Source organism: Triturus cristatus, chromosome 2_1 (genome assembly GCF_964204655.1).
Source record: "Triturus cristatus chromosome 2_1, aTriCri1.1, whole genome shotgun sequence".
NCBI lineage: Eukaryota > Metazoa > Chordata > Amphibia > Caudata > Salamandridae > Triturus > Triturus cristatus.
In genome coordinates, this window is record NC_140581.1 from 843,245,848 (window position 1) to 843,271,476 (window position 25,629).

Genomic DNA, 25,629 nt, shown 5'->3' on the forward strand with positions numbered 1-25,629 from the left:
AAACTCATTTCATCCGCGGACTTAACGTTAAAACATTAAAAAGACTAAAAATATAGGTAGAACAGTGAAAAGATGCAGACAATATATACTTTGAAGACCGCAGTAACGAATATAGAAACATCCAGCGCATACACCCCATCGAGGCTAGGAATCAAGATACAGCAAAGACGATGGGCATATGGGTATCGTACTTCAGAACTCTAAATGCCTCCTCCCAATGCACAAACCCTAAGTTCCTGCACAGCTGGATAAGCCAGCGCTGTCTAGCTAATTTTTAGGCAGGGCAGAAGATAAAAAACGTGGAGCTCTGACTCTTCCTCACAGTTGCAGACAGGGCACCCTCGAGATGTAATTTTTAACCATTTGTTAGGGAAAGCACGGAGCGGCAAGGTCACAAATCTAAACTGAACATATTATTTCCTTGCAAAGGTTGGTTGGATGTCATCCAGGAAGGACTCTATTATATACTCGTCTTTGATTCTCAAGAATTCGTCTGTCAGTGTCTTAAGGCCGAATTCCCCTGGATATCTGCAAGTTTGTGCATCCTATAAGAGCTTACCAATTTTGAGCATGAAATTACAAGGCACGTTTCCTCAGGATAACTCCATAGACTTGATTTTCCCAGCCTACAACATTCATCCTTTACATGTACAAACCATGGTATTTTACCTACACCCGGAAAACTCATAGCTCCTTTAAATTGCGACCGATTAACGTCCAGTTCCGGGGTCACCCACAATCTGCGTCAAAAAGTTATGGGTCCAAGTCCAATCTCATCCCCAATTGGTCTGATTCCTAAATCCAGCCGTAGGGGAGTGCTGAGGGGGAGGCATCTGCCTCATAAAATTGTTCTCTATTTTGCTCAAGCTACCAGAAGAACAATGACCCCATAATTCAGCCCCATACATTGTCGCACCCCTTGCTTGCACTTTGTAAATCTCTGCTATTGGCCCGTCTGGTTTGTAGGAGGAGTTTCTATACAGTTTTGCAATTCCCCCCACAGTCTGGGCTAGCTTAAGACTTGCTTTGGCCATCTGCGGCCCCCACTCCAGATTTTCTGTCAAGGTGACACCTAGGTAATAAAATACCAACACCAACCAATAGGGTACAGAGTAATGGTACCTGTGAGAAGTTGGCCTGGTATATGCTGGTCACTAGTTAAAGTGGCCACCTTTCACCAGTACAATTCGACTCTTATGGTAGATAGGTTTACGACAGCCTTTTTAAGAAAGATTTCCTAGTGGTAGCTGTGGAGAGCAGCCTTCAGGCTAAGTCTTTAGAGGAATGTAAAGCAGGTTGTTTTACCTTATAATCTCTTGAATTACCAAATGAAAGGACACCACACAGGTATATATATGTATTTATTTCTAACACACTCTACTAATCTCTTTATGAGATTAGAAGTCAAGGACATATGCACAAATCAACATTTCACAACAAGTTAAGCACAAATATGGCTGGGGCCCCAGGGGCGTACCAGACCATATACTAAAAAAGAGGTTTAGGAATATCGACTTGAGAAGAGACAAGGCCTAGGTCCTTCAAAAGCGCTGGGGCCTCACTAATCCACCCAAGGCAGGTAAGTAAAGGACCCACAGGAGACGCATGCAGTGTGAGAACACAGCCGCGGATCCCAATAGACTTCAATGGAGCAAGTCGCGGTTGGAATTTTAAAGTTTTAGGATACTTCCGGAGAGTCTACAAGCAAGTCACTTACAGGGTAAGTAGTTCTAGAGCCAACACCCACAGGAGCACCGTAGTGCTGGAGTTACCTCACCCAGGGAAGCCGGGTGCATAGGTGTCTTTTGGTGCCGGGTCGCGGCGTCGTTTTCAATGGGAGCCAAAGAAGACTTGCTGCTTGTGAAGACAGAAGTGTCCGGTGGAATCCAAGGCTGGATTCAGAAGAAAGAAGACCTGAAAGCAGAGGAGACAGTGTTCAAAGTCACTTGCCAGTGACCCGGGGCCAGGAAGCTGGATGCCCACAGTAGACTGGTGATCACAGGTGTCTTGACTCTTCAGCCACAAGGTCCAGGAGGCGTCGACGACCACCAGGAGCTGGATTCGGCGTGTCCCACGAAGTCTGCAGCTTACTGAGGTGTCGGCAACCGGATTGGAGCCAACAAGCCTTGGCAACAGCAATTCTCGTGGAAAGGGAAGAAAGTCAGCGGTGCAGACCGGCAAGGTCTGAGGGACTCACCCAACGAGGGTAAGTCAGGGCAGGCCTGGAGCAACCAGGGGAGCCCTTTGGTTCTGTAGAAAAGTCTTCTGGGGACCCACAAGCCAACCGGCAAGGGATCGCGAAGACGCCTCAGAAGGATTCACTCACCAGGGTCACTCGGGACGAGGTAGGCCTCTGATCTTTGGAGGAAATCCTGCTGGAGGCTTGGACCACACGTGGTCCGATGCACAAGTTCGTAGAACGTCGTGAAGGGGTTGCACTCGACAATAGTGCACGGTACCCGGCTATTGCTGTTCCTCGTCACTCGTGGGGTCCACTTGCCTCAGTTTCGCTGGGGACTCACGATGACCTTGGAGAAGTCAGGAAATCCAATTCCGGGGCTGCAGGGACTTCAGACTCCGGCTGGAAATTTTGCGACCGTTGATGCAAAGTTTTGGTGCCTGCCAAGCAGGGGAGTCACTCCTTGACTCCAAGGGAGATTCTTCAGTCTTCCAAAGGTAGTGGAACGTCGAAGGTCCAGGATTCATCTTCAGAGCATCGTCCAGGGATATCTAGTTTGCAATAGCAAGGGTTCACTAACTTATACTAGAAGGAAGGGAGGGACTAGCTCTATGACCACTCCTATGGGAGGGTCAGAGGAGTGGGTGGCTACACCCACTTCCCTTTGTCCAGTTTCGTGCCAGAACAAGGGCTCGTAGCTCCTGAACCGGTTTGAGCTGGCCCATGCACAGAGGAGCCTACTGCTCCCCCAGTGCAGGACTTCAAATCACTCTAGGAGTGCACCCACCCAGCCCCAATACACTAAACCCTGTCTGGAAGGTGGTTACACCTCCCTGTGACAGGAAGCCTATTGTTGGGCCTCCTCCACTGCGAGTTTCGGTCAGCAGCAGGAGGGCAGCCCAGTGTCTGTGCTGGTGGCATCCATTTTGTGATGCCAGGGCTCTTCAGGATTCTACTGTGTTTCCACAGTGGGTACATGTCTATCCCTCTAGAAGGGTGAGATCATACTCCCACACCAGTTAGTGGTGTGGGGGTATGATTCCAAAGCGTTTGACACCAAACACAACATGTTTTGATGCAGCCATCCCAAAGTTAGCATTTACAGCTAGGTTATAATGCACTTAAGAGTATATGGTTTAACCGCATCCACAAACAGCTACAGAGAATGGACTCTGAGAGCTGCAGAGGGGCCCTGCTCAGGCAGAGGCACCCCCTCACATGGAAACCAAGCACCCTGCCCTCAGGATTGTTAGGGCCTGCCTTAGGGGTGACTTGACAGGTTTATATGTGTGTGTAAGGTGAGATATAGGGAACCTATTCGTCAGTGAGGAGTGCTAACACTACCTCACCCAGGCTGCAGTAGCTGCCTGTGGTGTCAGATTTAGTCTGCTTCCCAGGGGTGGCATAATACATGCTTCAGCCCCTGGTAGGCCTGTGAAGTACCTATGCCCTTGGTACCTAAGGTTCCAAATACTAGGGGCTCATAAGGTACCACAGTATCCAATCACTAGTGCATTTAATATGCACTCCAAGTTGTTTAGAGAGAACAGAGAGGCTGGGGCCCTGATTAGCAGGGACTCAGCCAGACTACAGCCAGAAACCAGTGTTAACATCAGAAAAAAAGTGGGGGCAACATAAGTGCAGGTCCTACTCTCCTACAGTACCAATATGGATACATACTGCCCTGGCTACTCACCTTAGATGTCGGATCTAAATAGTTGAGGGCTGTGAGGCTGATAACCCTGATATCAGGGTTATTATGTGGGTGGAATGGAGTTGTGTACATGTAAGGAAAACTACATACAAATAGGTGCTGAATAAAAGTAATACACACGGACCAACTTGGGTGAAGGTGTAGTGCGAGGGGCCAGCTTTTCTAGACCAACGCCTGTCCAGGGCCAAAGTGGGAAGGCACTAAAGGAAGTTGCCAGTTGCTTTACATTCCCTCAACATACGAATCCCTATAAGGGAGCCCAGTAAATGTGAGTGGACCATAGCTTCAAGATTCTGGCAACCTTTGGTGCCGTTTTGGCAAGTGGGTGTGACAGTTTTTAGGTGAGAAAGCAACAGTGGATATCTTGTGTAATTTTAGTTACAAGTGCTTCCATGCACACAGGCAACTATTCCTCTGCAAATGCAATATTCAGAAGCATGAATGAATGTGATAACAGCCTAGCAATTATTAACCGCTGTATGCAGAATATGCCGAATGACAGACATTCAGCTAATTTTTGACATTTCAGACCCACTTAAAATCAAGTCACTGATGTCCCACGTTCTTTTCCTTCCTAGAAAAAAGAACTCCAAGTGCTAGTTTCAATAAATTTACATATTGTTCATTGGTTGAGACAAAGACACCATTTACTGTGTACTCAGTCTAAGGCTGTCGGAATATTTTGCTGTGTCCGCCCTATAGCAGTATCCACCCGTTATTAAATAGTTAACTGTCTTTTGGAAGGATCACCCCTAATGAGAGACTTCCTGGATCATTGTAATGTCGAGGAGAGTTTCTTCCATGTATCCGGTTTCTTACCATCCTTCAACTTGCCTTGGACAATGCTGATATTTGGCAAAGATTATCTGGTATATAAATTCATGGCTCATTGTCTCTGTATTATTTGAACCCTTCTCGTTAAGGCTACTGCAGATGTGGTGAGGTTGTAATTGACTTTAAGCATGTTGTCTGCTCCCAATTTCGTGCTTGCCATCAATTGTGGTTTATGGCTGTCCCTCGTCCATGTCAGATTCGGATAGAGGCATTAGTCCAGCCTTGCATTATTATTTATTTTAATTTATTTATTGTTTTTTATAGTTTTATAGAACTCTGAAAAACAAAACAATTTAGAATAGCCTGCATACATATTATATATCATCCGATACAAGTGTCCATTACAGTTTACAGCATGGCTGTGGACAGTTTACAGTTGTATGCTGAATAAAAGGTTGCAACTCCACCATAGGTTAAGGTGATGTACTGTCCAAAATATATAGAAAGAAAATGTGAGAATAAAGGGGGGGGGGGGGCAAAAGGATAAAATAGGTAGAGAATCTCAACCGGTGCTTATATATGGAATTATGCTGGATAGTAATACACTCCATTTGTCTGAATAACACGAGTTAAAAAGTATAGATCCAATCTATCAAAGAACTGCTAGCCTAGTGGCAGATGTTAGAGCAGATATAAACACTTCTCTCTGCGTGGCTGTTGAGTAAGGTTAAATGTCAGGGATTATCAGTAGCCAGGTGTGTTGAACTTATGTACTAATGGGTCTGGGTGGGGGCACTATTTGTGGTGTGTTCATCCACATGTAGTGCTGTATCTGGTGTTATGTCCTGATCTTGTTCCAGTGTGCGAAAGTCCAACAATTTTGCATCCCATGCTGGTGCCAGTGGTTGCCTACGTAGCCCAATCGCATCTTCGTGGCAGAGTGCAACACGCCTGTGCCCAACACAAGAGAGAGGGATACCAGGCCTTGGCCACTGGGGGTTCAGGTGATTTCCAACGGCGTGTGAGCAATCGCTTAGCTACTATGAGGCCTAGATCAGTGTATCTGGATGTCACCTTATGTTTTTAGATCTATGATAAAGACCCAGGATGCACACCTCCCATGTCCAGTCTAGCGGCTGCTCTGTGCACGATGCCAGTCTCCTTATAACTTCGGCCCAGTATGGCTGTATAAAAGTTGCATTTTTCAAATCTTTTCTTTTGATGTTTTGTTTAGTAGAATGGTCAAGCAAAATCAATCTAAAGCCATTTTCTTGTTTGGGTAGCATTTCCTCTGACTGTACCTCTCTTTATCTCGGCACATAAATTACATTTAGTCTATGTAGACAACCGACATTGTTTTTTGTGTGTTAGTTTTGCTCTTGCAAATGTATAACGGAACAATTTCGAAAGGGGGGCTATTAGTTGGCATTCGGTAGCATCAGAGCGCTGATAGTTTGCTTGTTGCAAGGGGAAGTTATTGTCCATTCAGCCGCTGAGTGACCATGACTGACATTCTGAAGTGGGACACGTGGCCTGTGTCGACCTCAACTGAGGGCAAGTCTAATGAGTTCACTTTTCAGGAGTTTCCTGGACTTCTGGGGTTTGGTACCGCTTTCAAGTTGGGGTTAACTGGTTCCAGATTCTCGACCCTTGCCCAGGCATCGACCATTATGACATGTTGGAATAGGTAATGTAGTGCTATACCTCATGTTGGTGCAATATACCAGCACCAGTGACGTATAATCGGGACCAGAGTGTATGTTACCTATGTAGACTTCAAATGCTATGTAGAGGGTCGTACATTCTCCTACCATATTACAGCCGACAACATTTACTTGCCATCAAGGCTGTTATCGTTTACTCGGCCCCTTAAACTGTGATCAGATTGTGTTGTTAGCCGGTCCGTGTTGTTATGTTTTGTACGCCATAACTGTGCTTGCTGGCAGAAAAGTAATGGTCCGTTGGTCTCACTGTCACTTGCCGTTAAACCTATATTAACAGGATACCGAATGGGGTGATGAAATGGTGGCGCGCGAAACAGACCTCCCTATGTATGTTGGTATATATGTGGGCGGGGCGCTGTGAGCTCTCGCTCCCCGCCGTCAGACTCCTGTTGGCGCGTCGATTGTATATTTTGACTGCCACGAGTTCTTTTAGGGAAAGAAAAGTGAAAGGACGGTAGCACGAACACAGAGGGCTGCGCTCTCTCCTTATCGTGTTTATTCTTCATTCCAGTAGAAGCCTGCGTGCATGAACCTGGAATCCAGACGTGTGCTCACCCCATGATCCCCGTGACAGCGTACGATTAGATAAGCGACCTTGGTGAAGGCTTGCAGCAGACGCACTGTGGTGACGTGGCAACAGCTTTTCACAGGGCCTCGTGTGTAGGAAGCTCCAAGCATCGCTTCAGTGTATATTCCTGTCGGGTCCAAAACAACTCTAGATAAGCAACGATTAAAAAAAAAAAAGTGACCTCTGAGAATTGGAAGGCCTTCAGGTGATTTTCGTGTACGAAAGTGAGACCAAGTATTGTTGGTCTGGTTGTGCTCTACATACCCAGATGTGGCGTGTATGTATAGCGTGAACCTTGCCGAAGGCAGCAGGGCGCTGCCCAGGGCCAGAGGGAAGCGTAGACTCAATTAGTGATAGGAGAGGTAGACGGTATCTGGGAGCAGAAGTGTGCTCTACTGCATTGTGGCGTAGTGTTTTTTAGAGGGGCGCGTTTTTAACTCTTACCTAAATTAGAGCAGCAATGAGGCGCTCCTGCTGAATACAGGGATGTTCCAGATCCTGGAAACATAGATGGGAAAGGCCCACTGCCTTGTTTCGCCTTTTTGACTCATTTGAGTCTGCAGTCTGATGGTGTCCTGGACGCAGGTGTGCTGAGAAGCACCAGAGAAGGTGAACTCCACTGTAAGACACGCAGGGGTGGTGGCCATGATAGCTTTTCAAATGATGCATCTGGTTTAGAAGATGGTGCGGGCTGGCAAGGGAAGCCAATAGACCTCCATCAAGCCTGGGCGATATTATGTATTCCTTCAGGCCTGGGTTGGGGAGTGCCGCGGCATGGCAGAGGAGACGAGAGGATTATATCACCCAGCTCACCAGTTTCCAAGAGAAGGCCATGGCAGGGGTGGTGGAGTTGAGAGAGGAGTATGCCTGCTGGCCTTTTGAAACATACAAATATACTCCAATATTAAATTTAGGTGCAAAAAATTCACCCAAGCAGTTGGTGCTATCTTTTTGCAGACATTTTGCACCTGATATGCAGTTTGATGCAAAGAATGAGGAATAATCCATACAAATGAGTTTTGCTCGCTTTCTTATTGCTTTTTGCCAGTTTTGCATTAACTCAGAGCAGGAAGGTTTAAAGACATACTAGCAACATGACTTCCCTTTGGTGCATGACAGTTCTGCACTGTTACAGTACTGAATGAGTTCTGTGGCGATCTGTCAGAGCCAGACTAATACATTTTCACTTTTGTTTGAATATATATGGGGAACAGGCCTGATGAATCTTTTGTGGTAGACTTTCCAGTAATTTGTCTTCTTGGAACGAAAAACATGAAAAACACATGCCACCTTTACATTGAGACATCAGTCTGTGGAAGGCCAACAATCCATGGACTACAGCAGGGTTCTCCAAAGTAGGTCCAGGAGGGCCGGATCCATGCCAGATTTTTAAGATAACTACATTTATCTAAATGGGGATATGCAAAAAATCTGGCATGGGTCCGGCCCTCCAGGACTGACTGTGGAGAACCCTGGACTACAGTGTGCCAGGCAGGGTAATCATGTATGGGAGGACTTACCCTGTTACCATTTTGAAGAATAGAACTACTGCTGTGAAATGTAACCTGCCAAAGTGGGTGACTATCCGCAAACGGGAGGAAAAGTCCTTGTGCCAAAAAACCATTTACAAGTGCAAATTCCTAATTAATCCATACCTTGGATTTGCACTTCTAAATGAAGATATCTGCATTGGTATGGCATAAGGTGTACCCTAGCTGTTCAAATACCTATGTAAATCGTGACTTTAAAAAGTCATCCTCTCTATGAAATGCATTAGTTTCCAAAATTCTTTTCTGCGAGTAGCTTATAACGATCTTATAGTCACTGAAATTTCATATTTCAATCTCTACAAAGTTGCCAGTGACTGAAGTTAAACAATTTTTTAGTATCAGAACTCTCTATAGCAACTTTTTTAGTATCAGAACTCTCTATAGCAAATTTAAAGTGCCTGGGCTACTTTGTGTATTGCTCACAATAATGCATGTGAACTAATGATTCTCTCCGGCTTTCATAAATCTGTTACATAAAATCAATTTTTGTAACACTCTAATTGAACAGATCGCTACGATTTCGGAACATTTTCATACATTATTATTTACCAATGCAATCGGATGCTTAAGTCACATTTGCCTTGAGCCTTCCTCCTTTAGAATCCTGATACCGTTATGAACTGATATGATCTGTTACCCAGTGGCGGCTAGCAGGGAATGGGGGTGGCAGGGCGAGTTTGGAAAAAAATGAAAAGAAGAAAAACCCACTTGCCTTTAATGGCTGCCGTCTCTACGTCGCATTGCCACTTTTCTTGAACCAGGAAGCATCCAGGCTCCCTATAGCCAATCACAACGCTACAGTGCAGGGTTCCAATTGGCTCCTGTTAGCCAGTGTTGTGATTGGTCTGAGAGCTATGGTTTGGCGCTCAGACTGGGACAGGGAGCCTGTGCATGTTCCTCACCAGGCTGTGCATTACAGCCTAGTGGTGAAGATGCAAAGTGCGCATGACTCTTTGGCCGGCCCATGACGACTGGCCAATCAGTCATGCCCGCTTGAAGAGTGAAAACCACTCCTCCCCCTGTAACCTCAGACCTGTCCCTAACTAAGCCCCATAGCACAAAAAAATAAAATGATAATAACCAGGTTATTTTATTTTTCAGTTTTTTCAGTGGGGAATCGCTCCTCCGCCTTAGCGGAGGGGCCACCCCTGCTGTTACCACGGTTTGTATAATACATTGCCGACCCTAGTGTTACGCCATAGTGCTCTGTAGCACTGTCTGTTGTTGCAGGCTAATTCCTCCATGTGTTGTAGGAGAGCACACGGGCAGAGAGAGCTCTGAACTTGATGCTGTAAACATGATGCCGTGAGAAGGCGTGGTGGTGTTTAGGGAAAGTGGGAGTCAGCCAGACTTCAGCTTGATATGCTTTCTCACTCTGGTCCCTGTCCGGGCTTGTACATTGTTTGCTCTAGTGTGTGGATGCAGATTATCCTATGCGGAAAGAGTTAGTGGGTTACATGAGATTCCAACAGATGCACCAAACTGGTCACGGTGCATCAGTCTTCTTCTTTTCCATTAAATAAAAATAAAAACTCCTGATTCTAGTTTTCTTTTTTTACGGTTATTATTTTTGTTTAAATCACTTATAACTTTATGGAGCCTACCACTTAATGGATCAAACCGCACTCTGAAGGTTCTCATCTTCATATCTAATAACTTTAATAATTTTGTAATAATGACATGCAACCGTCCTTCTGCCACTAAAAAGGCCATGTATTAAATTTCGAGATGTTTTATATTGAGGCCTCTTACCACTTTATTGCAACATATGATTTGCCTAATACTGAATGTTATTTATTTGATATCCTCGGGTCCAATTCACAAACTGCATTTTTTTGTAGTGTGTAGAGCAGTATTAGAGTAGCCCTACTCATGTACTACAAAAAGTAATTCACAAACCTAGAGCTGAGATCTTTGCCTCTCCTATCCTTCCTCTGCATAAACCTCTGCCTCAGTGGTGGTGATCTCTACACACAAGTATACTAGCTTGTAGAAAAAGTGGGAGAGATCAGGGGAGTGGTGGGAAAATTTGGACTAATGACTAAAAAACTAGTGTGACTAAGGAAAATTTAAGGAGGTGATTAGAAGGGGCATGTTAGTACAAAACAAACACCCCCAAAAGACAATTAAAATTCACAAAGTAAAATTCTAAAGTTACTACAGTCGTAAAAGCAGAGGTCGAAGTGGGTGGGATCTGTCGGGCAAAACGTGCCCATATTTAACAGTTCCCCTACTTTTTTCTAAAATGCAACCATCCAAGTATGGTTAATTCAAACAGTTGAGATGCTTTCGCTGAAATTGAAGGGAGGGCGTCTCCTGTGCTGTGAAGCAGAGGGAGAACAAACAGCTAAACAAAATACAAACCTTCTTTCCAGGGTAACTGTTGCCTCACAGAAATGTAAATGTGTGCATTTAGTTATTATGCAAATGTAAAGGCAGGGAAATGTTAGTTAAACCATAACATTAAAAAAAACACTGAAATTCTCTAGTTATAGATAATTGACCTAACTAGAACCTGTGCCCTCGCCATGCACTGTTTATGACTTCACATATTACAACACTTATGATATGTTCGAATACATCATTGATAACATCACTGATGACAACTCAAATTGCATCTTTGAGCATGGCGAGGGCGCAAGTTATAGTTGTTTTGAGTTAACTATAACTGGTAAATGTAAGTTTTTTTTGTTTTTGTTCAAAATGTTATGGTTTAACTGACATTTTCAGCTAACTATAACGTCACTATAACATTTGTTTATTTTCAGTGAATAACGAGGGATTAGTTTAAGAAAAATAAAATAATCAACTTTAAAAAAAAACTTTTTAAAAAAGTAGGTAAATTAGTTGAATACATAACATTCAACCACATAAAAAAAATGTCGAGAAAAATCTTAGTGAGTGTGGGTATCTGTTTACATTTAATAATTATAAATTAAATTATTATATTACATTTTGTTTACTTAATACACATTTAATTTGAGTTAATGTGCTGTAACTGTTTATGTAGTTCCATGTTAATAATACATATTTGAATTATTTTGCATATCCATTAGACGTTAAACTTTGTTTTTTTTTATAATAAACTTTGGTAAATTTCCATATACTTAACCATAGGAAGGTCTCCGCCCCGGTAGCAGAGAGCGCCACCAACAAAGGAGAAGTTTTTAATCAATAACACTTGTAAATTCTGTTGTAGGATGCTCCACTACTCACTGAGGAATTGGGAAGAAGTAAGTCTACATCTAGGTGTAAACTTCTGAAATAATGAATAGCAAAAGGATGGAAAGTTACTCGTGCATGTTGTAGAAGAACTAGGTGGGAGTAAAAATATACACATGTATGCTTACCTTTGTGAATTGGGCTCTTAGTTTTAATAATGCTAATAATTGCCCACTTTAAAATATTAATCATCCTACTTTTTTAATTTTCTGCGTCTTTCTTAGTCACATCCATCTTCCATGTCAGTCTAATTATCGGATTTCTAGTGTTCATCAACCTTAATCTTTAACTTTATCCAAATGCTCTTTTAGCTACTTACATATTATCAGACTTACTTTTACAAATAATTGTGCCACCAAAGCCTAGCACAGTACTTGTTCTAGAGCCAGCTGAGTTGACTTCAAATTCCAGCACCAGTCTAAAGAGACCATAGCTTAGCACTTCTGATGGTTTATTGTGGAGGCCTCGTGGGTTGAACTAACAAATTTTTCCTCCCCTTAGAGCTGCATCAAATCTACTGAGCGTTGCTCTAATAATTATCTGGGCAATCGGAGTTATAGGATTATCTTGACTTTTGGAAGCCAGTGGTAAGTAGAATGCATCACCCCAGTCTTCTGGATAAGTAAGGTAACCTGCATTCTTGTCGCGGAGGCAATTCTCTGTCGAGTTGGCTAGGAGGATACAAGATATTATTTAAGGTGGTTCACAGCTAAGCATTTTAATGGTGAAATCCTTAATACTACTTGTTGAGATTCTGAACCCCTAAATTAACCAGGAAGTTTTTCACCTTGAAATGGGCCTTTCCACTTTCATGGCAGAGTTAAGTAAGGTAGATTTGAGAAGGTACACCTTCCTTCCTTAGAAAAATCAGAACCTGCTTCCTGACTGGCTTCCAGCAAATGTTTGCTGGAAAAATGTCCTAGTAATGCTTGTCATTCCTTTTCAGAGAACAAGGGCATTCATGACACCTGTGTGCCGGGGCTCCGGTACCCCACCTCTCCGATTTGAGAGACTTCTCTGTGAACAAGAATGTTTTACCATCACCTCGGTAGGGTTTGTTTCCCTGCTTGCATGAAGAAGAGGACAGCCCTTGGCACTGAAGCTCCAGGCAAGCCGATTACACAAAATGCTAGGTTATCGACTGGAAACTTTGTCAAACGTAGTGTACCTACAGGGTTTATTAGAATTTTCCACAGATTTATCATAATAATGAATTATACAAAAGCAGATTTAATATTGGCGGGCTCATAACATGGTACATTTTGACACAGCTTCTAACATGCACAGTCGACATGCTGCGATTCTTCTTAATATTCTTAATACAGTGTGACATAGTATGTCATCTGCACAAAACATTTACAGTTCTTGATTAGAGCATGTGCTGGAACCCAGCGGCGGCTCCTCCGCTATGGCAGAGGAGCTTCGCCTCCCCCAAAAACTGCAGGAAACAAAAAATAAAACGCCACTCGTTTTTAAAAAAAAATGTATTTATAACATTTTTATTTAAAAAGGGAAAGGAAATTTCAGACACTTTTACTCCACCAGGTCAGGAATGTAAATTCCAATCAGGCGCTCATGTCACATGTAAAAGAAAAGTCCAGTCAGCGGCATCAATAGGGCCTGAATGGAGAGGAGTAGCAGGGGGAGCCACGGCCTTGGTATGGAGGAGACTCGTGACTCCTTGAGCCAGATCGCGACCTTGAATAACCATAGCTGGTGCTTCTCTCAGGACAAACTCGGATATAGGCAGTTTCACCCTTGTGAGATCGAAATTTCGTGTCGTCCAATTTACGCAGTGCATATTCCATATCTTCCTTGGAAAGAAATTCAACTACTCCCATCCCATCTTTCTGCACATCAGCATAACAGACTTCTCCAGCTTCTCGCATATGATCCTTTAGATCCTGCCAGCTCCCAGAAGGAGGAAGTCCTGAAACAAGAACTCTGTACTCGGAGCGTCGGGAAGGAGCGCCACTCGTTTTTATTTGTCCTTTCCTGCCGAGTCTTGGGGTGGGGCCTGGTAGTGACAGGCACTGAGAGGAGTGGTAGTGCACTCCCATCACTGCGCATGATGGTTTTCATGCCGTCTCAGGCCAGCCAAACCATCATGCGCAGTGCAAGCTCTATCCAAACCAGCAATGCAGCTGGGTTGGACAGACCAGGCACAGACTCAGTCTGTTCTGGAGCACAAATCAAGGGCGCGCAAACCAATCCTGAAGCTGCTTTCATGCTTGAGAGCAGCTTCAGGATTGGCCGTTGGGCATTCTGGGAGCACGTGCCTTCCTGAAGGGGGTGAAGAAGAGCGCGATGGGGACAGCTGCAGGTACGTTTGTTTTTTATTCACCCGTGACCCCAAGGGGCCCCCCCCTCCTGCCCGCCTCTCCAGCGTACAGGCCTCTCCTGGCTGGAATGCAGCAGATAGACGATTCTTCTAAAGAAATATAAGTTCCCGCATGGGATTCTTGCATTAACCTCACCCCGTTGTAATTGTTGCAGGTGCATTTCCTTCCATGGCTGTATGCTGACTCTGACTTTACACACAGGGGGCAATCAAGGGCACATCAGTCTTATACCTGTAGGTGGTAACTCAATAGTTTGGTACCACAGAGAGCACAAATCAGGGGTGTATCTGTTTTGAAGGTGCAACCAAGTCTGAAGCCCTAGAAGGACACACCCAAATGAACCAGACTGCGGAGTTTTACTTGGTACAAGAGCAGAGTACAAACCATTGAATCATCAGGTAGAGAGGATCAACCAACATGACTGTAAGGGCAGCAGCCCCCCAAATGAAGGTGCGAGTCCGAAATCCATAATTAGATGTGGCCAAAAAAAGACAGTCAAAGCCCCTTCTCCATCCAAAAGAAAGATGAGAGGTTAATAAAACTGAGCTTGGAAAATCCAAGGACACGAGAACTGACCTGCCCCCCACGTGCTGCAGCCTCCTCGCCATAATACCAGGGAGTCTAAGGTATTTCTGGTTCTTTATCAACCTCAGCGAATTCATTGGAGCATCTTTAAAGTCCCCTCAACTCTGGCCGCCCCAAGCAGCTAAATGTGCAGATGCACCAGTTGTTGTTTGCCTGATTTTAATATTGCTCGCCGTTTGTGTGATGTATTTTTCAAACCTGGTGCTGAAGTTGAACTTGCCCTGCAGTCCTTTTGATCGTTGATGTTGGAAACATTACTGCTTTACTAGTGTCTTTGTGTATTAACGGACTGGATAGCTGGCGTCTGAAATCCTGCTTGAGTTGGCACTTCTCTTGGATAGTTATATAGCGATCATGTGAACAAACCAACGTTAACCCAGCGTTGATGCTCTGTTTGCCTCCACAGAGTTTGGTCTTATTGCCAAAACCTTCATCGCTCAAGGGCAGCTGGTTCCGGATGACGTCATTACACGGCTGATCCTGCACGAGCTCAAAGACCTGGACCAGCACCCCTGGCTGCTGGATGGTGAGTGGAATTGTGTCTGCTTGAGTAATGGATCTGTGAGACCTAATGGAACACATTCTGCAGGCGTGCCTTGAGCCGCATTCTAACACTTGTGGGCGTGTTATTTGTTTTTTCTTCTTAACCTTTGAGTATGCCTATAGGTCACAGCGAGGGGCTACACTCAGAACAATTATCGGGTCTGAAATGGGTGGAGCATTCCAGAGTGTGAAACTTTTCAAGTTCATGCTCACTGATCTTATGCCATGAGAGTGAAACAATGTTGATTTAAAGTTCAAGATGTAACTATACTGGTGATATGAGTTCTATATCGAACGTACAGATCCGTTTTTAATTGATCAAACGGAGGATCTCCTGCTCCAGGTCCACATATCTGTCCTAGTTACAGCGAGGAGACTGCCATTCTACCTGATGTATTCCCGGATATAGCCTGCACCTCTCAGCCCCTCTCTGGAAGCCCCAGAATTGTATTTGTATTCTGGTTCCACTAGTCCAAGGCATAATGCATCACCCCTCGAGTTGCTGCAGAGGGCTTAGAATTTGTCTCAGAGACCTAGCCCAAAAGTGTAAGGCTAGACTGCCGTGGGAGGGCTGACGGTGGGGAGCATCAGTCTGATACTCTGAAAACTGATGGATGCGGGAGAAGGGTGAAACAGGAATCAAAGACCTGCCTTGGTGCCAGTAAAGCAGGACACTGTTGGTTAATCAGAATGAAAGTGTGTGCACGTCTCCATGCTTCACATGCCTGATCCGGATCCATTTCGTAATGTCTCTCTGCTGAATACATTTCACAAGGTGGGAGGAATTTGCCTCTTTGAGACACTATTGTCTGCCCTCCTGCAGTTTACACTGAGTAGTATGTTCAAAATTATTCGAGAATTGAACTAAAGGAGGTTGCTGTTTAACTGCAGTGTTCCACATGTCTCTACGTGGATGAGCATGAAACCCAACAAGCTGTTACAGTGGTACTAAATCAAAACTAGGCCTCGTCCTCTAAAATGCCTCCATTATATGCTGGCTGATGTCATTGTGTGATGGGCTATGCAGTGGGTTTACATCATCCACACTCCTTATGCACCAGGGTGTATGAGAAATGAGATCTTTACCTAGGGTAAGCGGAAAAGCCTTGTTTGTAAAGCATAGAAGCAAAAGCAGTGGCGGAATGGGAGGGGGTGCAAAGCAATGAAGGAACTGGTACTTGGTCAAAAAGCAAGGGAAGAGCGGGGAGGCAAAGGAGAGCAATGGGGAGAAAGCATTATGCACACTGGAAAGTTGGGAAAAAATATCAAATAAAACTGGCACACAAGTAAGAGAGAAAAACACATGCATTCTCTTGCTGTGCTGAAAGTAATAACGTAGTTCTTTGACTGTAAGCAGTGGAAGGATGCAACTCATCCAGTCGAAACTGGATGAGTAAAACTGCTGTGCTTCACTCAAGGAACAAACAGGAGCGGAAGGACAGCCACTGAATATGAAACAAGAACATGTGACTGACAAGAACGCTGACCAACGATAAGCCAGTTGGTTAACCCGCAGCCCACTTTAAGCCTCTACTTATATTACGAGCTGGGTGGGGAAGGGTGCTGTATTTACCACAAATGGCTAATACCATTACCCCTAGCTGAGCTATTTACTAGGTCTGGTAAACACCTCCTATTCCAAATTTTACAGATGAAAATGTGGCATAACATGTAGTATTGTTTTTAACACACCAAATTACATGCGTTTTGCCATTTTCTAGACCTTTCCTCCAGTAAATTTGAGCAGGTTTGATCTGCTGGAATCTATTGGGGGACATCTACAAGGATGTGCTAATAATCACAAAACATGCAATTCGAGACCCCTGAACTTGTAATGAGTACGAATTTACTGGTATTGTACGCAATAGGCAGTGGCGGCTGGTGCAGTTTACAAATGGTAAGGCGTAAATGCATGCCCCCACATTGGATTTAGTGAGCGAAGCATACCAGCCCAGTATTTTCAAGAGGGCACTGGGGCATTCTCTTGCAAGACAATGCTGAAAATGAGAGCACACAGAGGTGCATTTTACAGCACAGTTTGTGCAAACAAATGAGCCGCAGGGACTTTGCATCTCTCCATAGGCTGCCGTTGGTAGGTGGCTAATGGATCCAACACAGTAGGCTAAGCCCCTGTCTGTGTGGACCTATTTGCTTGTGCTAACTCCACCACTCAAGTAGGGGTAGAAAGTGCTTAATTGGAGTCAGTGGTTGCAGATGGGGGCCACTGGCACTAATTTTCGTCATCAGACTTTGACCCAGAGCAAGGGAGAGTAAAACAGACAAGAGTAAAGGAGAAGAAGAGGAGAAAAATGAAAAAACGTGTCAAACCTGAAAGAATTAGTTAAATGGGCCGGGAGTGCCTGCTGGCGGATTATAGAGGCATGAGGCTGAATCAAGACTACAAATCCTTGGTATTTAGCACACTGATATTCAGTAGCACTGACTGCAGAGTTTCTGAGGAAAACTTGGGTCCTTGGCACCCTACAAATCGAGTACTGGGGTAATACTACCCTCGCACGTATTTTCTAAATAAGGCTTTTCCCTGGCGAGCAGGTAGTTTGCAGGACAATGGTGTGTGCTCCCAGTAGAAGTTATGTAATTAGAGGCAAACATCACTTTGAATTCATCCACATAAGAAACGGAAGCCTTAACAATACACTAACAAAATGAAAATGGTTAGTTCTTAAAGCTAAATCAATCTGAAATTCTTTTAAAGCGGAGAGTGGGACTCAAATGACACGTGTAGTGGTACCTCTAAAGGGTTACTTATTTTATTACGTGCTTGCAGCTTCCTTCTCATTTTCGTTCCCTCACACATCACATTTTACTTTTCTGTTTTGCTGGTAAAAAAGTACACCAAACCCTTGACCTTCAGCACCTGAGATGACGAATTAAGACTTTCTAACAACAACATAGTGGCACAGTTCATTTTACTGCATCTAGCCTTGGCCCGTTTGCCAAGTACAGAAAGGCGCGTCCCCTTACGTCAGAGAGATCATCTGAATGATTAACTTGCTGTGGCTGTAAACTACGAGGAAAATCCCAAAACTATAAATGTGCAACTGCAGGGATGATAGAGGCGGGGGAGGATGAAGGGGGCGAGGGCTGGGTAGGAAATGAAAAATAAAGACGCATCTCCGGACTAAATATTTTACCAATAAAATGTGCACAGCAACGAAACAGGATTACAGGAACACAATGTGCACAGCAACGAAATAGGATTACAGGAACACAATGTGCGCAGCAATGAAACAGGATTACAGGAACACAATGTGCACAGCAGAGTAGCAAGCGTTCATGCCCAGAAACAAACAGCCAAACGTAGAGCGCGAGATTATATTGACAGAACAGACGAACGGCCTCCTGGAGACTGTGAGGTCACTCTCAGCGCTTGACCCAAGTATATCCTGTGATTCTGGGCAAATCACTTAGCCTTCTGTTGCCTTAAAAAATATGACCTTAAGTAATGTAGCAGGCAGGGCCGGCTGTAGGGCCGTGCGACCGGTGCCACCGCACCGGGTGCTGACTCTTTCAGGGGGCGCCGCGTTTGGAAGTATTTTATGGTGTTAAAAGCACCTGCTGCTGCATTGCTGGCCTCCGCAATTATCATGCAAAAATAAACATGCCAAGATAACACAGTGATTAATGTTCTCCCTGGAAAGAGAAGGAGTTTTGTCTAGTGGAAGTTTTAACTCCTTTTATGTTAGCACATAGGGTTAAGATGCCTGCTGCAAAGAACCATGCACATCACAAAGTGCATATATTTTAAATAGGTTGGTGCTTTTGTCAGAGAAATCCTTTTGTTACTACTAAAATCCTAACATGGAACAGTGAGCTAATAACTGTCATCAAAGAGCTGCATGCAAACTGCAAGGTATAGATTAGAGAATTATGATTTTTTTCCTCGGTCTTTTATTATTATAATGCTTTAAAAAGGGTTAATTTTGTTTTTTTTTAAACGTATTATTAAATGTAACCACCAACCATGGGGTTATGTCTTAAATTCGGAGTCTGTGCTTTTCCAGCCCAAACACTCTTAAACTATACTCTCTACCAGTATGGATGACATGTGACTCACCTTGCCTTGCTGACGCCGCAGGACCACCGCAGGACCACCGCTGGACCACCAGGGACGGGACGCACACGCTGTTGGTTCCCCTCGCCGCCACCCGTGATCGTTGGCCGCAGTGGGGGGGGGGGACTACAGCTCCCGGCAGACTTAGCGCCGGCCAGGACTTCCTTCCGGCTTGTTCCGCGCCCGGAGGCGCTACAAATACTGAGGCTCCCTCGGTGGAGTGGGGGACTCACCTTGCCTTGCTGACGCCGCAGGACCACCGCAGGACCACCGCTGGACCACCAGGGACGGGACGCACGCGCTGTTGGTTCCCCTCGCCGCCACCCGTGATCGTTGGCCGCAGTGGGGGGGGACTACAGCTCCCGGCAGACTTAGCGCCGGCCAGGACTTCCTTCCGGCTTGTTCCGCGCCCGGAGGCGCTACAAATACTGAGGCTCCCTCGGTGGAGTGGGGGACTCACCTTGCCTTGCTGACGCCGCAGGACCACCGCAGGACCACCGCTGGACCACCAGGGACGGGACGCACACGCTGTTGGTTCCCCTCGCCGCCACCCGTGATCGTTGGCCGCAGTGGGGGGGGACTACAGCTCCCGGCAGACTTAGCGCCGGCCAGGACTTCCTTCCGGCTTGTTCCGCGCCCGGAGGCGCTACAAATACTGAGGCTCCCTCCGCGTCGCGGGACGCGCGCGGGCGACGCCGGGCTGAGCCCGGGCAGAGGGCGGGCCGTCTGTGGCCGTCAGGGGCCAAAGGAGGCCGGGCTGGGCCACCTCTCTAAGGCAAGTGATCACTTCAAGCTTGGATATATCCCGTAGCATATCACCTGCTGTACTTTAGTTACTTACGCATGTAAGTTTGTGTCTTGCACTATCTTGAGAGTTGGCTGGCTACAAGCCCGTTAGAAACACTTTTTGCCCTCATTAGTGGACATATACTAAACGGTGACTAATTGGTTGCTGGCTTGCTTTGTGTTCTCATCATCCTTCGGTGGCAGAGGCTTTTGGATACGCTTTGACTTACTAACAGCAATTAGATCTAGATAGTGCTCCCAGCTACCACTCTGGCCCAATATACACAATTTATAACTAAATAAGAGGATAGCCGTTAGGCCCTTTCTTGTGTGTGACCCAACTTATAATTCACTATTTATTGCGTTGCAAATGTGGTGCCTGAAACATCTTAAGTAATATATCCCTAAGTTCAGGGCAATTAGGGAGACCACAGATAGTTAAGCAATCGGGCTTTGAACCTAACTGTGCCCCATATTGCCAATCTATGGCAAAGAACTATTCCACTATGGATAACTACCTTGTGAAAGTAGTAAGTCAAATTAATAAAGACAGAAGGAAGTCATTGGGCCGCGAAATTACTACTCCTATTGATTCAGGCTCTTTGAGTAATGGTGGTAATACCAATATAAATACTGTGGCACCTAATGTCCTAGCGACTGAGTGTTTGTTAACAGAGTTTATGGCGCTCCCTGAGTCTCCTGTAGTCTCAGAGTGCCCCCTACTTACGCCTGTAGACCCCAACACCATACCCCTGAATCTGTTGGACGAAACTAGAATTGACCATCATTTAGAATGCTCCCCAAAAAAAAGGGCTGTAAGGGAGTGCAGAAAAATGAAACCAAATAGAGGTGGGGCACAGCATAAATCGAATCGTGAAGCTACTCCCAAAAATTCCATCTGCCAAAAGGGGACTATGACTGAAAATTGTGGCAATGATATATTTTCAACAACAAATACTATATCCTGTATTATTAAGGCCTTTGAGGACAAATTAGAGGCAGTGGTAAAACCACTAGCTGAAAAAATAGATATATTATCAGCAGAAGTGCTTAGATTAGGTGGCTCCCTTTCCTCACTAATTGACACTCAGATTAAATCACAGGGTGGGACAAATGAGCAAGAGGGAAGAAATGTACAAGTCCCGACTAAGGAGAATATCCTTCCATCTAACTCCACACTAAACAATCAGACGTTGGATAAAATCAATGCCCCGGATGCAGATCTACCTTCTACAGGTTGGACAACGGTCCAAGCCAAGAAAACTCGCTCTACTAATTTACCCCCACAACGTGAACCTTATGTTGTAGTACTTACAAATGTGCCACCTCTAGACATTATGCAGTCTAAGGCACAAAATGAATCACACGATTCCCTCAAACGGAAAACAGTTTCCTGGCTAAATCACAATTGTGGGTTCCCTGTCAACTATTCAGATCAGATTCTATCAACTAGACGGGTCCCCTGGATTGGGAGTGCCAGGAAATCTTGTAAAGGTGATTGCATAATTGTCAATTTCAAATACCCTCAACACGTGGCGACCGTACTACTTAGAGCAGCATCATTGGCACCGAGAGAGAATAGTGTGGGTGTACATCCTTTAGGCTACTTCTATCAGCATTTAGCCAGGGGCAAGCAGATTAACACTCCAAGCATATCCCAAAACGATATCCAAGGTTTACCTTTCCAGATTAACACAAATAATAGGTACTTGGCACTAAGCACCTTGGATATGAATGACTGACTAATACCACCTTCTGTGTCAGATGTGGAGACTAAGCTAGCATCCCAAGGTGGAAACATGACTCTGACCACAGTGGAACCCAATGTTGAAATTGCCCAAATAATGTTGGAGGCCCCCGTAACTGTACATGAAACCCAGACACCCCATCCTAGGAAAACTATGGAGATTTATACAAATCCAAGGGTAACTACTGCTAGCTTGGGTGAGAACAGTCAATGTGGTATCAAGCACACTAAGATTGGGGGGCTAACCATCGTAAATCCACCGTCGCATGGAAATAATGTTCCACATATCATTGCGGACGGTGCAGCTGAATTCCCACCTGCTAGATTAATAACATGGAACATAGCAGGGGTATCCAGGAATATGCAGGATGAGGGTTGGTGTTCTTATATTGAAAACTTTGACATCATTCTTCTGCAGGAGACCTGGGCTATAGACATACCTCATAGACTGGGTTACAGAACTTTTAGTCGTGGCGCAGTGCCATCTGCGAGAGGAAGAGCATCTGGGGGTTTGGTGATTTGGATAAGGGTTACTGTGGAGGCAGAAATCACATTACTGCCGATTGATTCCCCTGATATAATGGGATTAAGAATGGTAACCACGGAGAAAGAAACAATATACTTAATAAATGTTTATAACAGACCGCATCCCCATAGTAAAGATTCACAGGTGATAGTCCTCCTTGATTCCTTTTTAAATACTTTAAGTCCAAGTAAGCAGGTAATTGTTGGAGGAGATTTTAACTGTCAATATGAGCCGATATTGGGCTTGGATACTTTATTTGAAGAACAGGATACAGCTAATAATGTCCTTCCTTTAGAGTCCAATAATACGGTAAAAAATTCAAGAGCAGCTATACAGATTTTACAACTTACAGTAAACCATGAATTAAGGGCGTGTAATGGCCGTTTCCAGTCTGATAGACCAGCGGCTCTAACTTTTGGTAGGGGAAACTATAGGTCTCATATAGACTTTTTAATGGCCTCCATGAGCCTATGGCATTTAATAATAGATTTCAAAATAGACCATAGAACAGAGAGCGACCACTTCCCCCTCCAATTATGGTTACACTCTGAACCTTTCGTACAAAAAATAAACATGATAGCCATGTTAAATAGCCCTGTAGGAGATCAGCAGGTCTCCAATAATAGACGTGCCATTAAGTGGCCCTATATTCTGGCCAAGGATGAAACGATGATAAACATATATAACTCCTTTGCTGACATATTGGAGGGAAGTCATATGCTTGCTCTAGGAACCCAGGATGTCCTTAACTTACATTATAAACTTGTAGATGCACTGACTCCCCATTTAAGTAAAATCTATAAAAAGGATTTGAGTCAGAAAGATAATCATTTAGCGACAACAAACCAATGGTACAATAAAGATTGTCGTAATGCTAAAATTGACCTGATCCAGGCTGTAAAAGTAAAGGACGTCCAGGGAATTAAAGATAGTAGATTAGCATATAAAAAGACATTGTCCCAAGCAAAAAAAGCCTGGGATGATGCTCTCTGGGATGACCTTTTAATTGCAGCCAACCAGAAAGAACAGGCGACATTTTGGAATCTAATCTCCAAAGGGAATAAAAAAGGCAGATCATCTAGGGATATATATCTTGACGAAGAAACCTGGTGCAATCACTTCTCTAAATTATATTGTAATATAAATGAGGAGATGGCCATGGATGACCATGAGATAAATAGATTATTTGATAAAAATACCCGTCTACATTTTAGTCTTGAAGAAACTGTAGAGGCACTACAGGCTATTAAAACGGGCAAAGCACCAGGCCCCGATAAAATCCCCGGTGACTTGCTAAAGCATGATGCAGGAATTTGGGGACCCTACATCAATTTTTTATGTAATTCTATAGTGGCCGGGACACCAATTCCCGAATCATGGAAAGGGGCTGAAATTGTTACAATTTTTAAGAAAGGGGATCGTTACGACCCAGCAAATTACCGCCCTATAAGTTTAATTGATCTTTTACAAAAAACTTTCGCCAGACATATTTTAAATAGACTTTTATCGTGGATAAAGGGGGAACAGATTTTAACTAAATACCAAGCAGGATTTAGGTTAAAAACCAGCACAGTAGATCAAGTATTTAGATTTATGTGTATTTGCTGGAAATATATTAATATAAGAAAGGGAAGCTTGTACGTAGCATTTATCGATCTAAGGGCTGCTTTCGACCTTGTACCCTGTAAATTACTTTGGTCTACTCTCAATGATATGGCAGTCCCCAGTGAGCTACTCAAGGAAATAATTAGACTCCACACAGGAAACTATGCTAGAGTTAGATGGGGTAAGGGAGGAGAAATCTCAAAGGAGATCCCTGTGGATCGGGGCGTCCGCCAAGGGTGTGTGCTGGCGCCCACACTCTTCGCTCTATATGTTAACAATATACCTAATTATCTAAAAGATTGTAAACATGACTCCCCGAAATTAGCAGATGAGGTAGTCACCGCATTGCTTTTTGCCGATGACACAATTCTCATCTCGCAAACCCCGCAAGGCTTACAAAACCTAGTAAACACTTTTAATAATTACTGTGTGGAAAAGGGATTAGAAATTAACTCATCCAAAACAAAGTACATGTCCATAAACCCTCAGAAATCCTTTAGAAAGAACTTGGCCCTAAACAACCAGAAGTTGGAATATGTCGAGAGTTTTAATTACCTGGGTATTATGCTGGATAGTATGCCCAATTGGAAAGGGCAATTAGAAAAAAGTAATTTAATTTTAAAACAAAATTCAATGCCCATCCTAAAGGTGCACGGCAGTAGCCAATCTAAATCAATCACGCCGGCACTTGAATTATTCAAAGCAAAGGCCCAATCGGCAGCACTTTATGGTGCTGAGGTCTGGGGTTACTCCTGCAACAACACTTTCAGGAAGGAAGAGAATACCTTCATACGCAGGTTACTTAAAATACCAGTAAGAACACCGATAACTCCAGTTTTTCTGGATATCAATCTTAAAAGAACTGATCATCAAGCCATACTAAGGCCATTACTCTATTGGATTAGATTATGGACAACCCCTGAGTTGAGCGACTATAAGAATGGACTGTTAGAAATAATCAGGATTGACGAATATAAAAGTATCCCCTGGTTAAAACATATTTCCCAGTGGTTCAAAAAGCTTGGGTTTTCCAGAATATGTTACCAATCTCAAAAAATCTTTTGAAATCTGCTTTTTGGGTATACGTAAATAACGAAGTATCCACTAGTACTACACTGGGTATATTGTCACAGAAATTTTTATCTGTTAAGGATATTCCTATATTCGAACAATTCATGGATGAGATAAGACCACCATTAGCTAAAACACTGTATCTACAATACAGGTATGGAGTTTTACAGATTGCTGCAAATACCAGTAGCTGGAGGGGCAATGAAGATGATAGTGGATTGTGTACCCTATGCGTACAAAAAGCAAAAGAAAATGATGCTCATGTACTGTTTTTCTGCCCAGCTTATAAAAAGCCAAGAGTTCGATGGATTAAACCCCTGTGTATAAATTTGGGGTTTAGGTTTTTTAAAGAGGCAGAACGCACATTCAAAGCAAATACTTCTCAATTAATAGTTTTTGGTCTAAGTAGATTCCTATTCAATGTATATCTCATAAGGAATAAGAAAGGATGTAAGCTATAGTACTTAAAGGCTGGTTAGATAACGCTCTTGCTTGGTTCGACATTATGAATTTTACTCTTCCCCCCCTTTTAAAAAAAAAAAAAAAATGTATTATAATAATCTTTTATATATTATCTGGCTTCTTAACTAATTTATATGTTTTTAGCACAGCTGTGAT

At 44.0% G+C, this 25,629-nt stretch overlaps 1 protein-coding gene and 1 pseudogene across 1 annotated transcript in view; one reads left to right on the top strand and one right to left on the bottom strand.

The window, feature by feature from the left end:
• The window catches only part of AK3 (adenylate kinase 3), a 100,511-nt gene that overhangs the window by 20,101 nt on the left and 54,781 nt on the right, over window positions 1–25,629 (top strand). The window contains exon 2 of the mRNA XM_085632928.1: window positions 15,065–15,184. Coding sequence (XP_085489054.1) covers window positions 15,065–15,184 — 120 coding nt within the window. The remainder of the gene's footprint in view (window positions 1–15,064; window positions 15,185–25,629) is intronic.
• On the bottom strand, window positions 13,230–13,791 carry LOC146865959 (serine/arginine-rich splicing factor 9 pseudogene; annotated as a pseudogene).